Source organism: Peromyscus eremicus, chromosome 4 (assembly GCF_949786415.1).
Source record: "Peromyscus eremicus chromosome 4, PerEre_H2_v1, whole genome shotgun sequence".
Classification (NCBI taxonomy): domain Eukaryota; kingdom Metazoa; phylum Chordata; class Mammalia; order Rodentia; family Cricetidae; genus Peromyscus; species Peromyscus eremicus.
The window spans coordinates 96,536,398-96,560,775 of record NC_081419.1 but is presented as its reverse complement, the minus strand read 5'-3'; the positions used below and the strand labels follow the sequence as shown (position 1 = coordinate 96,560,775).

Below are 24,378 nucleotides of genomic sequence, written 5' to 3'. Positions count from 1 at the left end.
TTCTGATATTTTAAAACGTCTTTAAAACTTAATATAATTCTAAAAACATATGTACTTTGCCATTCATTCATTAAACACGATTTATTTTAATACAGGTCAAAAAGTTCAATTAATTAACCAGGACTCTTTCAATTTCCCACCAGCTAAGGTTCAGTTTATATATATATATATCAGATATATAATCTGATTATATATCAAAAGCAATTGTGAATAATTTATTCCTTAAGATTAATTCCACAAATTACTGGGTAGCTTTGAAACTATTCCACTGCTTATAAATGTAAGTCACTGAACCATCTATACCGCCAGTTCCTTGCATCAGAACTGTCTTTAGCACTCTAAAACTTCTATGGGCTCCACATCAGAACCAGTAAGAACTGAGGATGTTGGTATTTTCTCAAGTTCCCAGGTGAAAAGGTCACGTGCCTTAGTGTGGGAAACCTTGCCGGTAGTGACTAAGCCTGGGAGCATCTCACCCTTTAAGGTACACCAGAATCACTGGGGGAAACTTTAAGCAAACCAAATAAAGAACAGATTCACTTCAACAGACTGAGGGAAGTGCCCAGGGACAGCATTTAAACCACCAGCACCATCAGTCTAAAATCACCGTGAAAAACAGTCTCCAGCCTTTGTCAGATGCCAGGTACCTTATTACAACAGTACGTTCTGTAATTTAATGACACTGCCCTGCAAGTCCCAGTGGCCTCTGCTCTGGGAGTGACAGCAAGTGACTAAAAGTAGCAGCCTTTCAAATAGACACTTTGTATTCTTAAACAGAAGGTCGAGAGCAGTGACTTGTCGGACCACAGTTCATTTCTTAAAGAAGGAAAAGGTCTTTCAAAGAAGTAGTTAAGCCTTTAAACTGACGAGGTTTTAGCATCATTCATCTTTAATGATCTCTTTATCGTTTGCCCAGGATATGATCAGAGGTAGTGATTCCAGCTTACTAAAGGTGTAACATGGAGTACAAAGACACACATTCTACTCAGACACCTTTGTAGTTCTGGACTGCTCACACACAGTAGGGTTAGAGCCCAGCTCACACACAGTAGGGTTAGAGCCCAGCTCACACACAGTAGGGTTAGAGCCCAGCTGTGTATGAAACACTAAAATGGGAAAGCATACTATTGATATCTAACAATGAAACTTCATTTGCCCTACAGAGTAAGTTCCCACATACAACATCGAGACTGTAACTAAAGGTACTCTGCTACCTCTCTTGTATACTATTTACCAACATTCCACCCACCCTGTAATTACACATGGCGTGAATAACAGCAGATTTTGTTCTACTTTAAAAAGTGCTGAGCCAGACATGGTGGTGCACGCCTTTAATCTCAGCACTTGGGAATAAGAGGCAGGTGGATGTCTGTGAGACTGATACCAGCCTGGTCTACAGAGTGAGTCCAGGACAGCCAGGGCTTTTGTAGAGACCACATCTGAGAAAAGAACAAAAAGCACAGACATGCGCATCAGAGCATCTGGCAGGTCCACCATCACTGCACAGCTTTAGGAATGGATGGAATCCTGCTTAGAACCCAAAATCTACATAAGCACCAACACTGAAAAACAGAATGGCTGGAAGAATCTGTCTGGCATCCCCTAACCTATATCTAAGGTGCTGGTATTTCCAGTGTACACACACTTCCTGTGTTCTTCACAAAGGCTTGGTGGTTTTCTTCCTGGGAGACTTGTAATCAGACAATTAGAATTTCTCTTTAAGCAATGAAAAGCAATTGCCCAAAATCAGTGTCACAGCATAGGAACGGCCTGTCATCATAAGAGAAACTGAAACTTTAAAATCGATTCTCAAGAAGCTCAAACACTTATACTCATTTTGAACTAGTATCCAGACTCTTGTAATAACCAAAGTGTTTTTCAGTTTACAAATGATTTAAGATCAAAATAATGTTAAAATTAAGCAAAAGTTGAAAACATAAATATCAAAAACAAGGCTTCTTGAGTGAAGTGAAGTGAAGTCACAGAGACACAGCAACCCTGGCAAGGATTTCAAACATGCCACGGCAGAAGGTACCACCCGCGTCCTCTCTGTGCACAGCACTGGAGAGCCAGGGGGATGACAGGCAGCAGACACCTGCAGCTCGGCTTCTCATGTCCTCTTGGCTGGCTTGGCCGTCAGCTGCTTTTCTCTTTCAAATTCCTTTTCCCTCTGCTGTTCCCTTTCCAGCTCTTCTTTCTGCCTCTTCTGCTGCAGCTTAAGTGCTCTCTTCTGTAGAGAGATGGGGGGGAAGGGGGGGGGATCAAGGTTAGTCATGGCAGAACTTAAAAATAACAATGTTTGTTTGACTCGAGTTAATCAACACACATTAGTAAATTCCATGCTTAACTTTTAAATTTATCTGGAGTAATTTAAGGTCCTCTTAATCTAAAACAACAACAACAAAAACTTGACTCCAAGCTCACATTAAATGTGAACTGCAACTTCATATACTGGTGAAGGAGTCAAGAGATTTCATTTTTTTTTTTTTTTTTTTTTTTTTTTTTTTTGGTTTTTCGAGACAGGGTTTCTCTGTGTAGCTTTGTGCCTCTCCTGGAACTCACTTGGTAGACCAGGCTGGCCTCGAACTCACAGAGATCCGCCTGGCTCTGCCTCCCGAGTGCTGGGATTAAAGGCGTGCGCCACCACCGCCCGGCTAAGAGATTTCATTTTTAAAGGGAAACAATGCAGCATGAGTTAGTACCTCACTGTGAACGAAGTATAAAGTCACAAGATGAATACTGAAGAAAACAGAACTCCACTTTCAAAGAGCACTCGGGGTTTCCACTCACTTTTAACTTCGATGTCTTCTCATGGAGCATCAGCATCTCCTTCCTTATGTTCACCAGCTTGGCGTGATAGTGCTTCGCTTCCGTGAACTCAACAGAGTCAGACAAAATAGAATGTCAACACCTAAACTAGACTTCATCCTTCCTGAACTAGTCAATTTTAGAACCTCAATTTTGTCCATGTTTTAAGTTCTATGATGCAGATTTCATTTGACCATTAGCAGGATTTTGAAAACATTTTATTCAATTCAGCTGACAAAAAAATACCTATTAAAGATGGGTATAACAGTGCACTCCTTGATCCTGGCACTCAGGAGGCAGAGACCGTTAGATCTGTGTGAATCTGAAGCCAGATTGGTCTGTATAGTAAGTTTCAGGCCAGCCAGGGTGCCACACACATGCACACATTCTCTCTCTCTCTCTCTCTCTCTCTCTCTCTCTCTCTCTCTTTCTCTCTCTCTCTCTCTCTCTCTCTCTCTCTCTCTCTCTCTCTCTCTCTCTCAAAAAGGTTATTAAACATAAACAGACACTAATATTAAATAGAGTATAAACATTTTCCTTCAAAAACAACCCACATAACCCAAAAATTAAGATAGTCACTACTGCCTTTTTGAGAGAACAAGACAGCACACAAGACAGTTAGTGATGTGTCTTCCTGTCAGGAAAATGCCACAAGCCAGCACACAGGCAGTTAGTGATTTGTCTTCCTGTCAGGAAAATGCCACAAGCCAGCACACAGGCAGTTAGTGATGTGTCTTCCTGTCAGAAAAATGTCAGCCAGGGCACAGATTCTAAAAACATGGCCAACAAACACAGTCATGTTTCTTGGGTTTTTGAAGTCAGAATGACCACACAGCCACTAACGGACACCATTGCTCTCCCAGCGTTAAAGTGCAGACTCTGCATCACAGCCTGCAGTCAAAACGGTCCTATTGGGAGGAGCTGAAGGTGATGGAGGCCCAGACAGACAGGTGGGAAAGAATGGAAAGGGAACCTTATTCTCAGAAACAGAGAGAGAAAGAATGAGAAACGGGCCTGTAGAGAAGGAGGAGCTACCTCTCACATAGCTGCTAGTAAGTCAGCTCAGAGACCATTTATGTCTGTGAGCTTTTAAGGCATTCCTGTTTCCAATTCCTACGTGAGAATTAAAACCACTCTTGGGCAAAGGGAAGAAATAAGTAAAAAAAAAAAAAAAAACTCAGTTCTGTCCTTCCAGGTTGATAGGTTGATGCAACAGAATTTTGTTCATTTATTCAACTTTCACTCATTCAAAAAATACCCATCCAATCGAAACATCAATGCCTAGGAAAAAACAAGTGAGTGAGTGTGGCCATGCTCACTTCCTCCACAGCAGTCAGTCAGCTGCTGAGAAGACTGCACTCTCTGCACCAAGCCTGTCAATCAATGCTGGAGAACACTGGTTGCTATGTACGGGAAATAGTCTGACCCACATTTGTCATACAAAATCCACTTCTGAGTGTGTAGGATCCCTTGCAAAGTCATGCCGGCAAGCGGTTCCTAATGTCCAGGAAGGAAAAGGAGCAACACAACCTTACCTATGCTAAGCAACAGGACCTTGCCTATGCTAAGCAACAGGACCTTGCCTATGCTAAGCAACAGGACTTTGCCTATGCTAAGCAACAGGACCTTGCCTATGCTAAGCAACAGGACCTTACCTATGCTAAGCAACAGGACCTTGCCTATGCAAAGCAATACAACCTTACCTATGCTAAGCAACAGGACCTTACCTATGCTAAGCAACAGGACCTTGCCTATGCTAAATCTCTTTTCTTAACAAGGATATGTTCCCCTAAGAGCTTCTTGTGAAATTCAACTATCCAACTACTCATCTTCAATGTGTCCATCTTGCCATGGCATTAGAAATACAAATAATTAAATATTAATTAAGAAACCAAGCTGGGCGGTGGTGGCGCACGCCTTTAATCCCAGCACTCGGGAGGCAGAGCCAGGCGGATCTCTGTGAGTTCGAGGCCAGCCTGGGCTACCAAGTGAGTTCCAGGAAAGGCGCAAAGCTACACAGAGAAACCCTGTCTCGAAAAACCAAAAAAAAAAAAAAAAAAAAAAAAGAAACCACATAACTGACCCTTCAAAAGGGACTACCCTTTCCTTAATGGTAAACACAGTGCCTCAAATGTCCCTTACTTTCTGTTTTCTTTTTATGTCATCATTTCATGAGATCCACAATACAAATAAGTTGAATTTCCTAATACATCTTCAGCATGTGAAAGACAGCAACCATGAGAATTCTAATAAAGCAACCAAGAGTCTCTGTGAAAAATGACAAATTCTACACATAAAAGTTAGAGGATAAGATCGTCAAAATGCAGAGGTACAAAGCTTTTCTAAAATAAGATCTTGTTAAGATGCATAAGCAAGATCGTACTTACCAAAGCATTGATGTCCAACATGGAGTGGCATTCTTTAAATTTTGAAATCTCTTGTTCCAGTGTATCTAGTAACACAACTTGGTTCTGTCTGAAACAAAAGCACACAGCCAAAGCAAACTTTACATTTTCTAAGTATTGGTTCATTACAAGCAATCACATTCATTCCAGCTAATAAGCAAAGCTGGAAACCCAGCTGGCAATACAGTGCCTCTCTAAGACATTCTTGCCTTAGAATAGTCTTTCCCAATATCATATTGCAAAGACACATTCTGACAACTAAGTGTATGCTTTACTTTTGTCACAATTTCAGACTTTAATAACAAAAATAACCAGATTAATTGAAAAGTATTTTACTGTTTTAACAACATTCTGCAGTCTCCCCACAAAAGGTCTCTTTTATAGGCATTTTACTCATGAAACTCAATTCTGTCTGCATCCTAAAAATTGGAGCATTCTCAAAAAGTAAATTAGAAACAAAGAGTTTCTTGATTTGGCACTGGGAAAGATGCAGGGTTGAAGATAGAACTTCCTCAGGGGTAAATGAGCAGCTCCTTGGAGTCAGCACAGGACTAGAAGCATCTGTGGCCTTCCCCTCACAGCTGTGTGGCCTTGGAAGGTCCTGTTACTGCTCTTGCCCTAAGTCTCACTACACAAGGAGAAGGTCAGACCAGACAACTTTAAGGGTTTGTTAACATTTGGATTCCAATCCTATGAGGGAGGAAGCTAACTTCCTTCCTACTCCTCACCTGACCAAATATGATCACAGGGTTAAGTGCCAGAGAAGGGTCACCTAAATGAACATTTTAAACGAAAATATAATGTGATCCGTTGCAAAATAAAGAGCAGTGAAGGTGAATCAGCGATGAGACTGAAGGGCAATCATGTGTTCACCATCAGGCCTGGGTCTGGGCACCAATAGGTCACTAATCTGTCCCTTCATGTCAGACTAGGGATCACAGAAGAGGAAATACAGAGTGAAGAACAAAATACCCAGCAACTTGCCAAATACAGGACAGCACAAGGCAGGAGGTCACCCCTGGAAAACCATTGGGTGGGGCGGAATAAGCAATGAAAACCAAAGCCTCAGCATCAATAAAAGCCATTGGCCAGATCAAACAAAGACAAAAAGGACGCAAATACAAATATCATTCATGACAGAGATGATCATCGCTGCTGTTATGGCATTTAAAGGATAATAAACTCCAACAAGTGTGAACACACATTAGATCACTTTAGATGGAGCAGATCAATTCATTCAAAGACACAAATTATTCAAACTCACACAAGGACCACTCATTCTCAAATTTTCCTATAAAGAAACTAGACTCTCTAGGAGTACTCATTTCACTTTTGACATTTAGATTATGAGTTACTCCATGAATCTCATTTACAAAACACAGAAATGCTCAACGATTCAATGTTAAAAGACAACACTGTCATACTATATGCTACTACCAAGTGACCTCTGACTACACAGAGGGAACCCATGCACAGCTGGCTTCCTATTGGCTTACGTGAGTTCCTGGAGGGCTTGCTTCGACCTCTGCAGATCTGGTAAGTAGTGGGACAGCAGGCCTCCACCAGTTGCTCCACAGCTTTGTCCTCTACAGCGAAGTCCTCTATCAGTCCTTCATCTGGCGAAGCGTCACTAAACCTGTGCTCAAGAGAAAACCAAATTTAGGAAGCTCGAATGCTGTAAGGAGGCTGGGGGAGCTCAGCCAGGGAGGAGGGGAAAAGCCCACAAGGAACCCACAAGGAACAGAGAGGGTTTGCACTCTTAGCACACCCTCTCCTAACTACAGCAGTCGTTTCTTCTAAATGTGTACCTTCTGAGCTTTCACTAAATCATGGCAAAAATGTTTTTGTGTTGTTTTGAGTTTTTCTTATTTTGAAACAAGATTTCCCTGTGTAGTCCATGCTGGCCTAGAACTCTCAATCCCTCTGCCTCAGCTTCCTAAGCTGTGTATCACCAAAACTGGAAAAAAAAGTAATTTTAAGATGCCGTATAGAAGAAAGTCTAGAGTCAAAGGACAGTATCATATTTAAATTTCAAATTTTACAGGATTATGTAAAATTTATGTTATGTTTCCCAAGGATTCAGACTGAAGGATGAGTTAACAATTACTGAATTAATGAATTCTTGAATACATCAATGCTTTGAAAAGCACACAGAAATTAACTAAACAGATGCTGGCGAGGCGGCTCAGTGGGTTAAAGTGCGTGCTACGCAAGTCCAACCACCTGACATCTATCCCTGAATCCACAGCAGGAGAGAAGCCTCCTGACAACGTTCTCTGACTTTCACAGGGACACAATGGACTCTCTCTCTCTCTCTCTCTCTCTCTCTCTCTTCTCTCTCTCACACACACACAGAGAGAGAGAGAGAGAGAGAGAGAGAGAGAGAGAGAGAGAGAGGAAGAAGAAGAAGAAGAAGAAGAAGAAGAAGAAGAAGAAGAAGAGGGGAGGGGGAGGGAGAGGGGGAGAGGGAGAGGGGGAAGGGGAGAGGGGAGGGGAGGGGAGGGGAGGGGAGGGGAGGGGGAGTGGGAGAGGGAGAGGGAGAGGAGAGAGGAGGAGGGGAGGGGAGGGGAGAGGGAGAGGAGAGGGAGAGGAGAGAGGAGGAGGGGAGGGGAGGGAAGGGGAGGGGAGTGGGGGAGGGGAGGGGAGGGGAGGGGAGGGAGGAGGGGAGGGGAGGGGAGGGGGAGGGGAGGGGAGGGGAGGGGAGGGGAGGGGAGGGGAGGAGAGGGAGAGGAGAGGAGAGGAGAGGAGGAGAGGAGAGGAGGAGAGGAGAGGAGAGGAGAGGAGAGGAGGAGAGGAGAGGAGAGGAGGAGAGGAGGGAGAGGAGAGGAGAGGAGGAGAGAAGAGGAGGAGAGGAGAGAGACAGAGAGTAGTACTGTAGAAATCCGCTGCAGTAAACAACAGGAAAGTCAATAGAAGAATCGAACACAATTTCAAAGTTTTCATGGGGAGAGTAACCTCACACCACTAACAGAAGATCAGACATCTGAGGCTAGGGAATCTAGCTCTGCCGCAGAGCACTTGCTTAGCACGAAGCCCCGAGATCAATCTGCAGCACCTATCTCCATCTCTCACCTGCTCTCTGACATCTGCTTTTATTCATATGCAAGTAGGTACTACAGGATATTTACAGACACAACGGAACAAGCCATGAAGAGGGCACGTCATTAAAGAAAAGCATGGCCAGGAAATGCTGAGGGTGATTTGTAGTTTCCTATTTCTGGAACAGAAAATGCTGAGTGGTGATGTTCTCAATCTCACAAAGACGATGGTGTACATGAACAGTGTCCATCCGGCTGTATAGCAAATCAACCCTTTCGTTCAGTGAATGTCTTCGAGCACTAATGCTTAAATCTCTCCTGGAACTATGGAGACAGAGAACTGGTGAAGTAATGCCACCGAGTAAGTCAGACTATTTCATGAGCAGCTAGGATTGGACAGTCTCTGAAAATCGACCGTCTTCTGACAAACTCATCCCCAACCACTGACCCTATGACGAACAGTCAAAATACAACACAAACTCACATTCTCAATACCGACCGCACCCAACCGTGCGTTTCCCCGCGCGACCAAGGTAGCCGCGCGTGGGTGCCCAAAGCAAGAGGGCAGCCTGCGCTGGACTCCCACCCACTCGGTCCCGGCCCAGGTGGGCAGTCGCCCCCCAAACAGCCGTACCCAGCGTGGGCTCGCCGGCCTCCATGCTGCGGAGGTCCCGGTCAGGACCCCGTCCGGGGGCGGTGGCACAGGTACACTCATGTCCCTGCTCTGAGCGCGAGTTGAGTGTAGCTAAGAAGTCAGGTGCCGGAGGTAGGAACCTAACCGCTTCGAGCGCCCAGCCGGCCGAAAGCTGCGGATGCACACGGAAGTGACGAAAGCGGAAGGCGTCGCTCGTTACCCAGACAGTCAGAAAAGCCCGCCCTCGCGTCAGCGCCACGGACACGGACCTGCGCGTGCGGGTTCAGATTCGCGGAGGGTGGGTGGTGGGAACCGGAAGAACGGTCCCAGGGCCAGACGTAGCCTAACCCGGTGAGCCTTTTCAGTGTTGCGTTCGGTTTACGCAAAAGCCTGAAGAACGTGAACCACAGAATTATTCAGTCCTGTGAGCTCGAGCGTTGCGTAGAATCTCTTCCAGTTGCTCGCAGATGACGTTGTCTTTGTTGGAGCGGCGTTTGAACAAATTAAGCCAAATTACCAAAAGCACCTGCTGAGATCCTGTGGGATGACATCATGAGTTCTGACGGAACGCACTTAGATGCCGGCTGACTCAGCTCCACAGCAAATGTAACGATCCTCTACCGTTCTGTAGACTCTCACCTCTAGTAGCCTCTAATGTTGCTCCTTAAATTACCTGCTCAATTTTCCATGCTGTAACCAAAGCCATCTTTAAAAACAACAATAATAATAATAATTATGGCACGCCTCGGGAATGCACTGGCTCCCGATTGCCCTCATCGGTATGTTCACACTGTTTCTTTTTAGCCACTTTTCAATTCAAGAGTAGCACCTCTTTACTCTCTAAGGTAGGACGTCCACAGCCTAATTCCACAGACCTCTAAATACATTGGGGTGCATGGCAACGAATAAAGATTACTAGTTAACTCTACCGTAAAATAGGAAGGCTACAGGGCTAGAAAGAGGGCTCCGCGGTTAAGTGCACTGGCTGCACGTCCTAGAGGACCTGGGTTCAGTTTCTAGCACCTACATGGCCGCTCAGAATTGTTTGTAACTCAAGCTCCAGAGTTCTGACACCGTCACTCAGATACACATGCAGGCAAAACACTTATGCACGTAAAAATAAATAATTTTTTTTAAAAAATAGGAAGGTTACTCCATGAGCCCAAGGTAACAGTCTTTAAAACTGAAAGGGAGGGCATCAAAAAAGGGATTTGACTATAAAGGATGGTTAAACAGATGTAACACTGGTGAGTTCGAAGACAGAGGAAGGGAGTCTTCAATCTGAATGGTGGGTGACCTCTTGAAAGAGGTAAATCGATTCCTCCCTAAAGCAATGAAACTCAGCCCTGTGAGTTACCTGGATTTTTATTCCCCGTGAGGTTGTAATTGTAAGCCCCCAAGACTTGTCTGTCTCTAGCCCTTTCAAGGCCTACCCTTTGGGAAAAAAAAAAAAGTCCCCAAGATCAGGCCACAAAATTCCTCCATTCCTAAGCCAGTTCCTGGAAGCTTCCACCACAAGCCCCAATAAATCCTACAAGAATCTTGCCTCCTGTTTTTGCTGCTTCTCACTTGAGCAAAGGCAGCTACCCTCTGTGTCTCAATAAATCTCTGTGTGGGGTTTGTTGTACAGTGTGACTTTGTGGTATTCCCAGGCTCCCAGCTGCCAGGATGTGTTTCCTCTTAGAGCTATAACATTCCCATTGGGGAAACATTTCCCCTCAGAGCTGTAACACAGTAATGGTTAGTGTTGTTATACCAATAAGAAAGCAATGTGCCACCCTTCAAACATCTTATGCACTCTGGGTATTCTAAAACAGTCCTTCATCTGTGCAGTGTGCTTGCTCCTGCTCCGAACTAGAATATTGTTTTCAAAAGCCTATTCATCTTTCAAGGTGCTCTGGAATAATAGCTTTTTTTTATTGTTTTGTTTTGTGAGGTAATGTGTCATGCAGCCTGGGCTGGCCTTAGACTCACTATGTAATTAAAGCTGGCCCTAAACTGCCAGGAAAATGTTCTGATTACTGACTTGAGCCCCCACACTCAGGCATGCTTTTACTTTGGAAGCTATTCATGATCTCACTTCCCCCTTTCATTCAGAAGTTACAGTAATAACATTTCACAACTACAGGCATCCTCCTGCTATATAGCACTTGGCTCCTCCTTGCATTAGCCATTTCATGAATGCCAAATTAAAGCCCTTATTCACAGAGAACCAAAATAACCCTAAGTAAATGGGCTAATTAGTGAACTACTGATGCCCTAGCCCCTAATTCTAAAATCTGAATCATGTGGCATTGCCCCTGATAGAACACCTGGCATCCTTGGTTGTGAGTTTTATGTACCAACAGTGTGGTGGGGCCCTTAGGATGGAGCCATATCCTGTGAGTTGTCATTAGCTGCTTCATCTCTTGGCGTAGTATTAGGTATATTTCATGAATTTTTAAATATTGGTGATTTAAATTTAATGGGTGAAATAAACCGCTATATCCTGCCTGTCTTTATGATTTGTTTTGCTCTAAGGAGAATTCTTGTTAAAAAATTTAATAGTATTTTTCAACATTTTAACATTGTAACAAAAATCAACTAAATAAACAAGGAGTTTGTACTGATTCATCTTGCTTTTATGCTAAACTTTTCCTTCTTTTTTCCTTACAGATGGCAGTTCAATGTGCCACTTCTTTCTTAAGGACCCTCTGCATATGACACAGAGCTCAAAAGCAAAATGCTGGAATTCGATTGCAAAGAACACAACAGTTTGTTGAGTTGCATTATGTCTTTTGAAGTGCCTTTAGTTTTCCCATCTCCTTTTACAGACCAAAGGTATACACTCCAAATACCTTAATGTAATATTTCTTAGAATTAAACTAGGTGCGTTAGAGGGTATACTAAAAATAGAACTCTGGTTCCTGTCCACTAGAAACATTGTTATGTACCATATTCCATAGGTTACATTAGAGTTTGTCTTGATGTTACATATTCTGTGTTTTGAAAATGTGTAACAGTGTTCTGTATTGTTCAGACAATGATCTACAATAACCAAACTTTGGGTTTTGAGAGAATGTTTATTAATTATATATGAAGCCAAAGTAAAAGAATAAATAGCAAGTGGATGGGTGGACAGATGGAATGATGGATGGATAAATAGCAAAACACAATCAAATCAGTAGCTCAAAATATCCAGCAGAAATTCACTGTGGAAGCCCCATTATGACAGCCAGCTAAAGTTCCCCAGTGAGAGTCTCAGGCATGGCAGAGTGTAAAACCTCCAAGTGAAGGAATAAAGAGCCACAGATAGGAGTAACATCATCAAATTGGGAGCTCACAACAACCACCAGAAACCAGCTGGAGAAGTTGAGGCAGTCAGCTGAGGTTCCTGATGCACTTTCTCTCTACTGATGAGCTTCCCATGGCTGAGTTTCTGGCTTCTCTTTCCAACTGCAGGCACTTTCATACCATGGTGACCTCTATTGGAAATGGCTTACCTTCTCACTGTTCTCAAGGAAATGACATTTTTTACTTTGTGTTGACATCCTTGTGCAGGCCAGCCTAAATCCAGACAAGGGGCCTTGGAAAATATGTGCTTGGTTCTGAAATGAGGGGAAGGTCCATACAAACATAATCTTCACTTCTAGAGACAGTTTCTCAGTGAGCACATGGAAGTTTATCAATACAATGCACATGACACCATCATATTATCATAATAATTCCCCTGCCTTGAATATTCTCAGGACTCTTTTCATACACACACACACACACACACACACACACACACACACAGACCCCTGCCCTGTGCACCCCGATGTTCATCAAGAATGAATTTGAGATGTCAATCTGGTTAGATTCAGAAGCACCTAGGTTACTCAAATGCACCTCTGGGTGTGCCTTTGAGAATGTTTCCAGACCATCTTCACTAAAAGAATGAGAGTAGACCTCTCAATGCAGGCAGTATCCCCACATGGGCCAGGTGCTTTGGGAGAATGCTTTTGTACACTGGTTTAATAAAACACTGATTGGCCAGTAGCCAGGCAGGAATTATAGGCAGGATAAGCAGACAAGGAGAATTCTGGGAAGAGGAAGGCTGAGTCAGGAGATGCCAACCCGCTGTCCAGGGAGCAACATGTAATGGCACACAGGTAAAGCCACGGAACACATGGCAACATATAAATTAACAGAAATGGGCGGAGTTTAAGTGTAAGAGCTAGTTAGTAATTAGTTATATAATTAATATAAGCCTGTGTGTGTTTACTTGGGTCTGAGTGGCTGCAGACTGGATAGGACACAGGAAAACTTCCAGCTACAGCCAGGAGCCAAGATGGACTACTAGGAGCACAGGAAAAGGCCTGGCAGCAAGGTATTCTGTGTCTGTTTTCTGGCTATCACTGCAAGATGTTGTTAGGGTCCTGGAAAGGTCCCACAAAAGACCATCATCCATGTATGTGATCAGCAAGAGCGTTTTATTCTAGCATGCTGGGGCCTGCCATCCCACATAAAGGCAAGATGGTGAAGACCCCAAGAAAATTGTGAGCACAACCAAGGGGAGGTACTAAAACAGTTAGGTCACTTTAGATATGATTGGCTCAAGCAAGTGTCAATCATACTAGTGTGTTCTAATTGGCCAGGGCTAGTCAGGGGCTGGTCAGGGCTACAGTTTTCCATTTGGGGGCAGGCCTAGACAAATCCCAGGTTTTGTTCCTATTTAGTTATCATCCTGAGCTCTTTATGGCTTATGCCAATGAAGCTCGAACCTAATTAGTCTTAACAATAAAAAACAAGAGTCAGATATTGAGGATGAAAGCTGAAAGATCATAGAAGCAGAGCAGCAGCCACTAGAAAGACTTCTTTCCTCTACGAATCCTCTGACTGAATGAAGGGCCAAGATCCTGTCTCCACTTGCCTTACATTCCTATCTCCACCTCCCTAGTGCTGGGATTAAAGTCATGAGCCTCCTATGTGCTGGGATCAAAGGCTTGGTCCTCCCAAGTGCTGGGATTAAAGGTGTGTGACACCACTGCCTAGCCTCTATGGTTAACTAGTAGCTAGCTCTGCCCTCTGATCTCCAGGCAAGCTTCCTTTGCCAGAACACAAACAAAACATCATACAGCAGGTCAACAGGCCTCCTTGTCCTTGCTGTTATAGGGTGTTGGAGATTGCTTGTCCTTTGTTCATGGCTCTTCCTCAGAAACTGCTTGCTCAGTTCCAAAAAGCAGGGACCAAGGTCTAGTTCTTAACTGAGTTATTAGGGCAGACTGTCATGATATTTGCCTGGCCCTCTCATTGTGAGTTGCTCTGCTCACCACACACTCCCTGCTGTGATAGACTGAAACTCCTGAACCCATGATTGACCATGGTAGACCAAAGCCTCTGAAAATGTGAGCCAAAATAAACCCTTCCTACTTTACATTGACTTTTCTCAGTTATTTTGCCACAGCAATGAAGAGCTAATGAACACATCTGGCAACCACTGGTCTCTTTATTTAGTCTCCATAGTCTTGCCTTTTCAGAATGCCATATAGTTGGAATGATATAGTACATAGTCTTTTCAGACTCATTAGTCTGGTTCCACATAGCATATGTATTTAAGTTTCCATCAAGTTTTTTTACAACTTGGTAACTCATATTTTAGTGCTGATTTAATTAATAATAATTTAACTAATGAATGTGCATATATAAATATATATGTGTGTATATATTTGTCCACTGAAGAGCAAAGATCTTGTTGCTTTCAAGTTCTGCAATGATAAAAAAAAATATGCTATTAATGCCCATGTGCAGGTTTTTGTGTGGACATATTTTCAGATCCAGTGCATAAATACAAAGGAGTGGGATTTCTGGATCTTAGAATGATATGTACAATTTTATAAAAAATGACAAACTCTCTTCTAAAATGATGCTGCATTTTGCATCCAAAGCAGCAGTGAATCAGGATCCCATTGTTTTTTTGTTTTTTTTTTTTTTGTTTTTTTTTTGTTTTCGTTTTTTTGGTTTTTTGGTTTTTGTTTTGTTTTTGTTTTTCGAGACAGGGTTTCTCTGTGTAGCTTTGTGCCTTTCCTGGAACCCATTGTTGTTTTTTGGTTGTGAGCCTAGCCTTTAACGGCTGAGCCATCTCTCCAGCCCCCATTGTTGTTTTTTAAGATTTCTTTGTATGTATATGGGTGTTCTGCTTGCATTTGTGCCTGAGCACCATGTGCATGCAGTGGCCACAGAGGCAAGAAGAGGGCATCAGATCCCCTAGAACTGGAGTTACAGACAGTTGTGAGCTGCCACATAGGTACTGACAATCAAACCTGGGTCCTCTGGAAGAGCAGCCAGTGCTGGTAACCACTCAGATATCTCTCCAGCCCCAAGATCCCTGAACTGTGTCCATTGCAATGGATGTGCAAGTAGGTGCATTGTTTTAATTTGTAGCTCTCCAATCAGAACATCTACATGGGCGTCATTTACCATCAATCTGTCCGTTTAGAACTTTTTCTCATTTTTAATCAGGTTGTGTCCTTTGATGTTGTTGTTGTTGTTGTTGTGTGTAATTTGTTTGTTTGTTTGTTTGTTGAGAAGGGGTTCTCTGTGTAGCCTGTCCTAGGAATCATTCTGTAAACCATGCTGGCCTCAAACTTAGAGATCCACCTGTGTCTGCCTTCTGAGTACTGGGATTAAAGGCATGCTCCACCACTGTCTGTCCAGGTTGTATTCTTGTTTTGATGGTTTTTTAAAGTGTTTTCTATATTTTTCACAATAGTCCTTTGTCTACAATGTGTCTTCAAATACTTTTCACTAATTCCCTTTCCCATCCCATTTATGTAACTTTTAAGGGAAAGTTTAAAGGGATCCTATGATTGTACCTTCGTGAAAACAGGGAAGATTCTCAAATCTGCCACAAAAGTTTGGGCATCATATTTAGGGGAAACATTTTGAAGTATGCAGCAGTGGAAACAACAAGGGACTTAATGTCAAAGACCTACTTCAAGCCTGGTTTAAATAATCTTGGTTATATCGAAATTGTAGCAGGGGTTGAAAATAGAGCAGTCCAAACTCACCTGCACAAAACTAGGAATTTGTTGATCCGCTGTACTTGATGTGGCTTCAAGGATTCGAGTCTAAGCATTCTCTCGCATAAAATCTGGAATCCCTTCCCATCTGTCTTTGCAGTCTCTAGTCTGCCCTCCATTCTGTGGGCTTCACTGAAGCAGCTCTCACAGTAAAGCAGGAAATTTTCCCACATTTTCATGTCCTTGCAGCTTCCAAGAAAAACCAACTCATTCTTAATGGTCAACTACATTTTAAAATATTACTCAAATTGGATCCAATACTTACCCCTATACCAATCTGATGCTTATCTCTATACCAACAAGGAGAATATATATACAAGACCCTAACAGGCCAATGTGGAACCATATAACAGGGGAAGGTTGAAATCTTTCATTGACATTTCTCCCAGGAGTTTATGAAAGAAGTTGCACTGTGGAGGGGAGTCATTGTTATTTGTTCCTTAAAGGAATGTCAGAGTCCTAATATCAAAAGGGAAGAATTGCTTTAAACAAAACAATAGGTTTCCATTTTATCAGTTGTGAGATCTTAATCAGGTCACTTATTCTCTATGAGCTCCTCCCCCATTTTTAAAGAGTTTATTTAATGTTTAATTATGAGGGAGCATGTGTACATGAGTACTGGCACCCAGGAGGCCAAGGTGTTACACTCCCCTGGAGCTGGAGTTCTAGGCAGTTGTGAGCCTGGATGTGAATGCTGGGAACTGAAATCAAATCCTCTAGAAAGAAGCACTCTTAAACACAGGGCCAAATTTAAAATCTCCAAGCTCCAGAGCCATTTTAAAAATCAGTAAATAACCCCCTCCCCTGGGCTCCATATTCTGGCCCAAAACTCTGGCTGCTTTACCAGAGGTCAGGCTGGTCCTATGGACATGCCCAGCTAACACTCACTAAAGCTGGCCCAACAGCCCCCAACTGCATTCTATCCCGAGCCCCATATCCCAGCCCACAACTATAGCAGAAAACTTCTGCTTTACTGGAAGCCACCCCATTCTAGAAATCCTAGCGATAAAGCAGGTACTCAGAACCCCAGAGGCCATACAGGTACTTGGAACTGCAGAGACAAAGTTGGCATCCAAAACTCCAGAGGTCTTGCAGGGCACAAAAATTCCAGTAGAAACATCTCACAGGACCTGAAGACTCAATAGTCACCAGAACCCTTGGCCACTTAGGCCAGAAGACCAGAGAGGAAACGGAAACTAAGGAACGAAACACCCACATAACAAAGATAAACACAGGAATCAACACCTAGACCTACAATCATCCCAAATTCAGATGCCTAAACCTTGATGTAAGAACACAATCAATAATAGACAGGGCAATATGGCACCACTAGAGCCCAGCTATCCTATGACAGCAAGATCTGAATATTCCAATGCAGCTGAAGCACAAGAAAACAACCTTAAAACCAACTTTGTGAAGATGATAAAGGTTCTTAAAAAGGCAATGAAAAATCCCTTAAAGAAATCGAGGGAAAGACAAACAAAATATTAGAGGAAATAAATAAATACTTAAAGAGAGCCAAGAAATCCAAGAAAAAAACAAGTGAAGGAAACTATTCAAGCCTGGAAAATGGAAAAGCAACAAAGAAAACACAAATGGAGGGAATTCTGGAGGTGAAAAATCTGGGTAAGAAAACAGGAATTACAGATGTAAGCATCATCAACAGAATACAAAAGATGGAAGAGAGAATCTTAGGCATTGAAGATACAACAGAAGAAATCGATTCATTGGTCAAAGAAAATGTTAAATCTAAAACATTCCTAACACAAAACATCCAGGAAATCGGGAACACTATGAAAAGAACAAACCTAAGAATAATGGGAGTATCCTAGGTCTCTGGGCCATGCAGCCTCTTGGTCCTAGCACTCCAGTGTCAGGAGTGGGCTCACTCTCTTGGCATGGGTCTCAGGCTGGACCAGTCATTGGTTGGCCACTCCCACAATCTCTGTGCTACCCTTACCCCAGCACTTCCCATAGACAGGACAGGCTGTAGGTCAAAGGTCATGTGACTAGTTGGGGTCCCAACCCCTACATTAGAAGTCTTGCATGGTCACAGTACATGGCCAGTTCAGGCTATGTATCCACTGTTGCTAGGAGTCTTAGCTGGGGTCATTCTTGTAGATTTCTGCACATTTCCCTTGCACCAGGTTTCTATCTGACCCCAAAATGCTCCCCCAGAACCAAACATTTCACACAACAACAACAAAATAACAGGAATTAACAGCCATCAGTTATTAATATCTCTCAATATCAATAGACTCAATTCCCCAATAAAAAGACACAGGCTAAAAAAAAATGGATATGAAAACAGGATCCATCCTTCTGCTGCATACAGGAAATACACCTCAATGCCATGATAGACATTACCTCAGAGTAAAAGGTTGGAAAAAGATTATCCAAGCAAATGGACCTAAGAAACAAGCTGGTGTAGCTATTCTGGTATCAAACAAAACAGACATCCAAACAAGATTAATCAAAAAAGATGGAGAAGGAAATTTCATACTCATCAAAGGAAAAATCCACCAAGAGGACATTGAAATTCTTAACATCTATGCCCCAAATGCAAGGGGACATACATTTGTAAAAGAAACCTTACTAAAATTTAAATCATACATCAAACTTCACACATTAGTTGTGGAAGATTTCAATACCCTACTCTCACCAATGGACAGTCCTCCAGATAAAAATTAAACATAGAAATAATGGAGCTAACAGAGAGTATGACTCAAATGAACCTAACAGTTATCTACAGAACATTTCACCCAAACACAAAAGAATATACCTTGTTCTCAGTACCTCACAGAACATCCTCCAAAACTGACCATATACTCAGTCACAAAGCAAGTCTCAATAGATACAAGAAAACTGAAATAAGCCCCTGTACCTTATCAGACCATCATGGATTAAAGCTGGACTTCAACAATGGAAACAACAGAAAGCCTACAAATTAATGAAATTTGAACAACTCTCTACCGAATTGCCGCTGGGTCAAAGAAGAAATAAAGAAATTAAAGACTTCCTGGGATTCAATGAAAATGAATGCACAGCAAATCTAAACTTATGGGGCACAGTGAAAGTGATGCTAAGAGGAAAGTTCATAGCACTAGGTGCCTTTGTAAAGAAATTAGAGAGATCTCATACTAGCAACTTAACAGCATACCTGAAAGCCCTAGAACAAAAAGAAGCAAACATACCCAAGAGGAGTAGAAGGCAGAAAATAATCAAACTGAGGGCTGAAATCAATAAAATAGATACAGAGAACAATACAAAGAATCAATGAAACATAGTTAGTTCTTTGAGAAAATCAACAAGATAGACAAACCTCTATCCAAATTAACTAAAAGGCAGAGGGAGAATATCCAAATTAGCAAAATCAGAAACAAAAAGGGGATATACCAAGAAACACTGAGGCAATCTAAAGAATCATTAGGTCATACTTCAAAAGCCTGCACTCCACAAAATTGGAAAACCTAAAAGAAATGAACAATTTTCTTGATAGATACCACTTATCAAAGTTAAAACAGGATCAGATAAACAACTTAAATAGACCTATAGTCCCTAAAGAAATAGAAGCAGTCATTAAAAGTTTTCCAACAAAAAAAAGCCCAGGGTCAGATAGTTTTAGCATAGAATTCTATTATACCTTCAAAGAAGAGCTATTACCAATACTCCTCAAATTATTCCACAAAATAGAAACAGGGTGGAACATTGACAAATTCATTTTATGAGGCCACAGTTACCCTGGTACCCAAAGCACACAAAGATTCAACAAAGAGAACTACAGACCAATTTCCCTCATGAGCATTGATGCAAAAATACTCCATAAAATATTTTAAAACCATATCCAAGAACACATCATAAAGACCATCCACCATGATCAAGGGGTCTTTATCCCAGAGTTGTAGGGATGGTTCAACATATGAAAATATGTCAATGTAATCCACCATATAAACAAATTGAAAGAAAAAAACCATATGATTATCTCATTAGATGCTGAAAAAGCCTTTACAAAAATCTAATACCCCTTCATGATAAAAAGTCTTGAAGTGATCAGGGATACAAGGAACATATCTAAACATAATAAAGGCAATATTCAGCAAGCCTACAGCCAACATCAAATTAAATGGAGAGAAACAAAGCAATTCCACTAAAATCAGAAACAAGACAAGGCTGCCCACTCTCTCCATATCTATTCAATATAGTACTTAAAGTTCTAGCTAGAGCAATAAGACAACAAAAGGAGATCAAGGGGATACAAACTGGAAAGGAAGAAGTCAAACTTTAACTATTTGCAGATGATGGTATACATAAGTGACCCCAAAAAATTCTACCAGGGAATTCCTACAGCTGACAAACACCTTCAGTAATATGGCAAGACACAAGATTATCTCAAAACTATCAGTAGCCCTCCTATATACAAGTGATAAATAGGCTGAGAAGGAAATCAGAGGAACACCACCCTTTACAATAGCCACAAACAACATAAAATGTCTTGGGATAACTCTAACCAAACCAGAGAAAGACCTGCATGACAAGAACTTTAAGTCTTTACAGAAAGAAATTAAAGAAGATATCAGAAAATGGAAAGATTCCCATGCTCTGGGATAGGTAGGAGCAACATAGTAAAAATGGCAATCTTACAAAAAGCAATCTACAGATTCAATGTAATTCCCATCAAAATCCCAACACCATTCTTCAGAGACCTGGAAAGAATAATATTCAACTTCATATGGAAAAACAAAAAATCCAGGGTAGCTAAAACAATCCTGTACAATAAAGTAATTTCCAGAGGCATCACCATCCCTGACCTCAAGCTCTACTATAGAGCTATAGTAAAGAAAACAGCTTGGTACTGGCATAAAAACGTACACATAGATCAATGGAATTGAATTGAAGTCCCTGACATTAATCCAAACACCTATGGTCAACTGATTTTTGACAAAGAAACTAAAGTTATACAATGGAAAAGAGAAAGCATCTTCAACAAATGGTGCTTGTATAACTGGATATCGACATGTAGAAGATTTCAAATAGATTCTTATCTATCACCCTGCACAAAACTCAAGTCCAAATGGATCAAAGACTGCAACATAAAACCAGATACACTGAACCTGATAGAAGAGAAAATGGGAAGTAGCCTTGAACGCATTGGCACAGGAGACCACTTCCTAAATATAATACCAGTAGCACAGACACTGAGAGCAACAATTAATAAGTGGAACCTCCTGAAACTGAGAAGCTTCTGTAAGGCAAAGGACACCGTAAATAAGACAAAACAGCAGCCTACAGAATGAGAAAAGATCTTCACCAACCCCACATCTGACAGAGGGCTGATCTCCAAAATATATAAAGAAGTCAAGAAACTCAAATAATCCAATTAAAAATGGGGTACAGAGATAAACAGAAGAATCTCAAATAACCAAAAGACATTTAAGGAATTGTTCAACATCCTTAGCCATCAGGAAAATGCAAATCAAAATAACTCTGAGATACCATCTTATACCTGTCAGAATGACTAAGATCAAAAACGCTGATGACAGCTTATGTTGAAGAGGATGTGGAGTAAGGGGAAAACTCCTCCACTGCTGGTGGGAGTACAAACTTTGGAAATCAGCATGGTGGTTTATCAGAAAATTGGGAATAAACCTACCTCAAGACCCAGCAATACCACTACTGGACATATGCCCAAAAGATGCTTAATTATACCAAAAGGTCACTTGCTCAACCATGTTCATAGCAGTATTATTCATAATAGCTAGAACCTGGAAACAACCTAGCTGCCCCTCAACAGAAGAATGGATAAGAAAAATGTGGTATGTTTCTTTACACAATGGAGTATTACTCAGTGGTAAAAAAAAACAATAACATCATGAAATTTTTAGGCAAATGAATGGAACTAGAAAGAACCATCCTGAGTGAGGTAACCCAGACCCAGAAAGACAAACATGGTATGTACTCACTCTTAAATGGATACTAGACACAAAGCAAAGGATAACCAGGCTACAGTCCACAACCCCAGAGAAGCTAGGTAAAAAGGGGGACCCTAAGAGGGACACACATGGAGGGCCCCAGGAAGAGAAAATAGTTAAAATCTTTTGGATACTGATACTTCTTAACCAAACTTATAAAAACTGAATTTTACATTTTCAGCATTGTATGTATTTTATGCAGTCATCTACCACCAAAATAAAAACAATCCATGACAGAATTAAAATCAGAAAGACAGCCGGGCGGTGGTGGCACACGCCTTTAATCCCAGCACTTGGGAGGCAGAGCCAGGCAGATCTCTGTGAGTTTGAGGCCAGCCTGGGCTACCAAGTGAATTCCAGGAAAAGGCGCAAAGCTACACAGAGAAACCCTGTCTTGAAAAACCAAAAAAAAAAAAAAATCAGAAAGACAGAGGGCAGGTAGAAGGGAAGGGATGGAGGATGGGAGCGGGGGGGGGGGGCGGTGCTGAGATTGTTGAGTGGAGGGAGGAACAGAGAGGGAAAGCAATGAAATAGTTATCTTGGTAGAGGGAACCATGGTGCTAGGGAAACCTGGTACTAGGGAAATCTCCAGGAATACTCCTAGCAATAATGGATAGGGTGCCTGAACTTACCTTCCCCTAAAATCAGATTAGTAATTACCTTAATTGTCGTCATAGAACCTACATCCAGTAAGTGATGAAAGCAGATGCAGTGATCCACAACCAAGCACTTGGCTGAACTCCTAGACTTCAGTTGAAGAAAGGGAGGAGAGATCACTAGAGCAAGTGAGGTCAAGATCATGATGGAGAAAACCACAGAGACAGCTGACCCAAGCTGGTGGGAGCTCATGGACTCCAGCCTGTCAGCTGGGGAACTTGCATGGGACTGAACAAGACCCTCTGAATATGGGTGACAGCTATGTAGCTACATCTGTTTGGGGAGGCCCTGGCAGTGGGACAAGGACTTATCCCAGGTGCATAAAATGGCTTTTTGGAACATATTCCCTAGGGTGGGATATCTTGCTCAGACTTGACACAGGGGAGAGGGTCTTGGTCCTGCCTCAAGTATTCAAGGAAATATATAAACTATTGGAAAGACTTATTTTTCACTGTGGAAAAATTGAACATTATTAATATCAAAATGGAAAGTTTGGATTTGGGGTGATTTGAGGAAGTATTTCCAGAAATCAAGGATAAGCATGGAAAGAAATAGAATCTTGACAACAATGGTCCCTAGATTATTGGTTTTGTTCTGTCTCAAACCAGTCAGCTCTTTGAACATGAGACAGAATCTCTTAATTTTTCTTTCAGCAATATGCTTGGGTTTAGAGAAGGAGAGAGACACATTCCAACTCCAAAGACAGCTTGATTTATAATTGAATCAGGACCACAACTATTCTAGAGTTAAAGAGATATTGATGTTAGGTAGTGAGATATTATCCTGTAAAGTATATTGGTACCAATATGTCCTTCCTTTATGCAGTAGACGTCTAGATGACCAAGGCCTTATGATTTCTTAAAGATGGATATTTCTATTATCCTGTAAAGACAAAAAACAGAACCCTGCCTGACCCTTGTTTGTTGAGTTTTTCTTACAACTTGTAGAGTTGTCACATTGGTGGATGAGCTATTACTTCTCCTCATCAAGGAGTTTCTCCTGTCTGCAGCAAATTCTTATTAATTTTGTTGGTATTCATAGCATTTCTTCTCCTGCAGAAACAAAAGCAAAACCCCTTCCCCAAAGTAAGACGTATCCTGGTTTCCATTCTGAGGTCAACACATCTTTGAAGTAAACTGGCTGGTTTAGCTCAGAAGTTTTTTCTGTTGTCCAGTGTCTCTCTGAGTCTGTTGTCCCTTTCTCACCAGCATTGGAAAAATTCAAGATTAATAAAGCATTATGCAATCTATTGCTAGGGGTCATTGTTACCTCTTTATGTTTGTTTAGCATATCCTTTAAAGTTCGATTGGATCATTCTATGGCTGCTTGGCCTGTGGGATTTTGTGGTAACATGCTTTATATTGTAATAAGCAAAAAATTGTCCCATTTTATTTGACAATTGCTGGAGCATTGTCAGTCTTAACTTGTACAGGCATTTTCATAATGGCCATAACTTCTAATAGGTGTGTAATCACAGAATTAGACTTTTCAGAACTCATAGAAGTTGCCCATTGAAATCCTGAATAGGTATCATTGGTATGGTGCATATATTTTATTCTTCCAAATTCTGTGAAATGAAACACATCCATCTGCCAAATTTCTTTGTATACCTTTTGGACTGCAGGTAATGGAGTTTGGTTATAGAAGACACAAGTAGGATTTTTTTTTTACAATTTCCTTGGCTTGTTACCAAGTGATGGAAAAGTCCTTTTTGAAACCCTTGCTGTTTACATGAAGTTTCTTATGAAATTCTGAGGCTTCTAGCACATTACCTATTAATAACTGACCAGTCTCATCATTACCTTGTGCTAGAGGACCTGGCAG

At 41.7% G+C, this 24,378-nt stretch overlaps 1 protein-coding gene and 1 long non-coding RNA gene across 2 annotated transcripts; one reads left to right on the top strand and one right to left on the bottom strand.

Moving 5' to 3' along the window:
• Positions 1 to 1,802: 1,802 nt before the first annotated feature.
• On the bottom strand, positions 1,803 to 9,065 carry Bloc1s6 (biogenesis of lysosomal organelles complex 1 subunit 6). The gene is given in 7 exon segments (XM_059261285.1): positions 1,803 to 2,230; positions 2,791 to 2,877; positions 5,196 to 5,283; positions 6,710 to 6,776; positions 6,779 to 6,854; positions 8,878 to 8,915; positions 8,918 to 9,065. Coding segments are annotated over 7 exon segments (525 nt in total). The 5' UTR covers positions 8,967 to 9,065; the 3' UTR covers positions 1,803 to 2,110.
• A 168-nt stretch (positions 9,066 to 9,233) lies between these two features.
• Positions 9,234 to 23,803, top strand: LOC131909577 (uncharacterized). The gene is made up of 3 exons (XR_009378879.1): positions 9,234 to 9,491; positions 11,541 to 11,705; positions 22,575 to 23,803. It is a non-coding gene; the product is annotated as an uncharacterized LOC131909577 (long non-coding RNA).
• Positions 23,804 to 24,378: the final 575 nt, after the last annotated feature.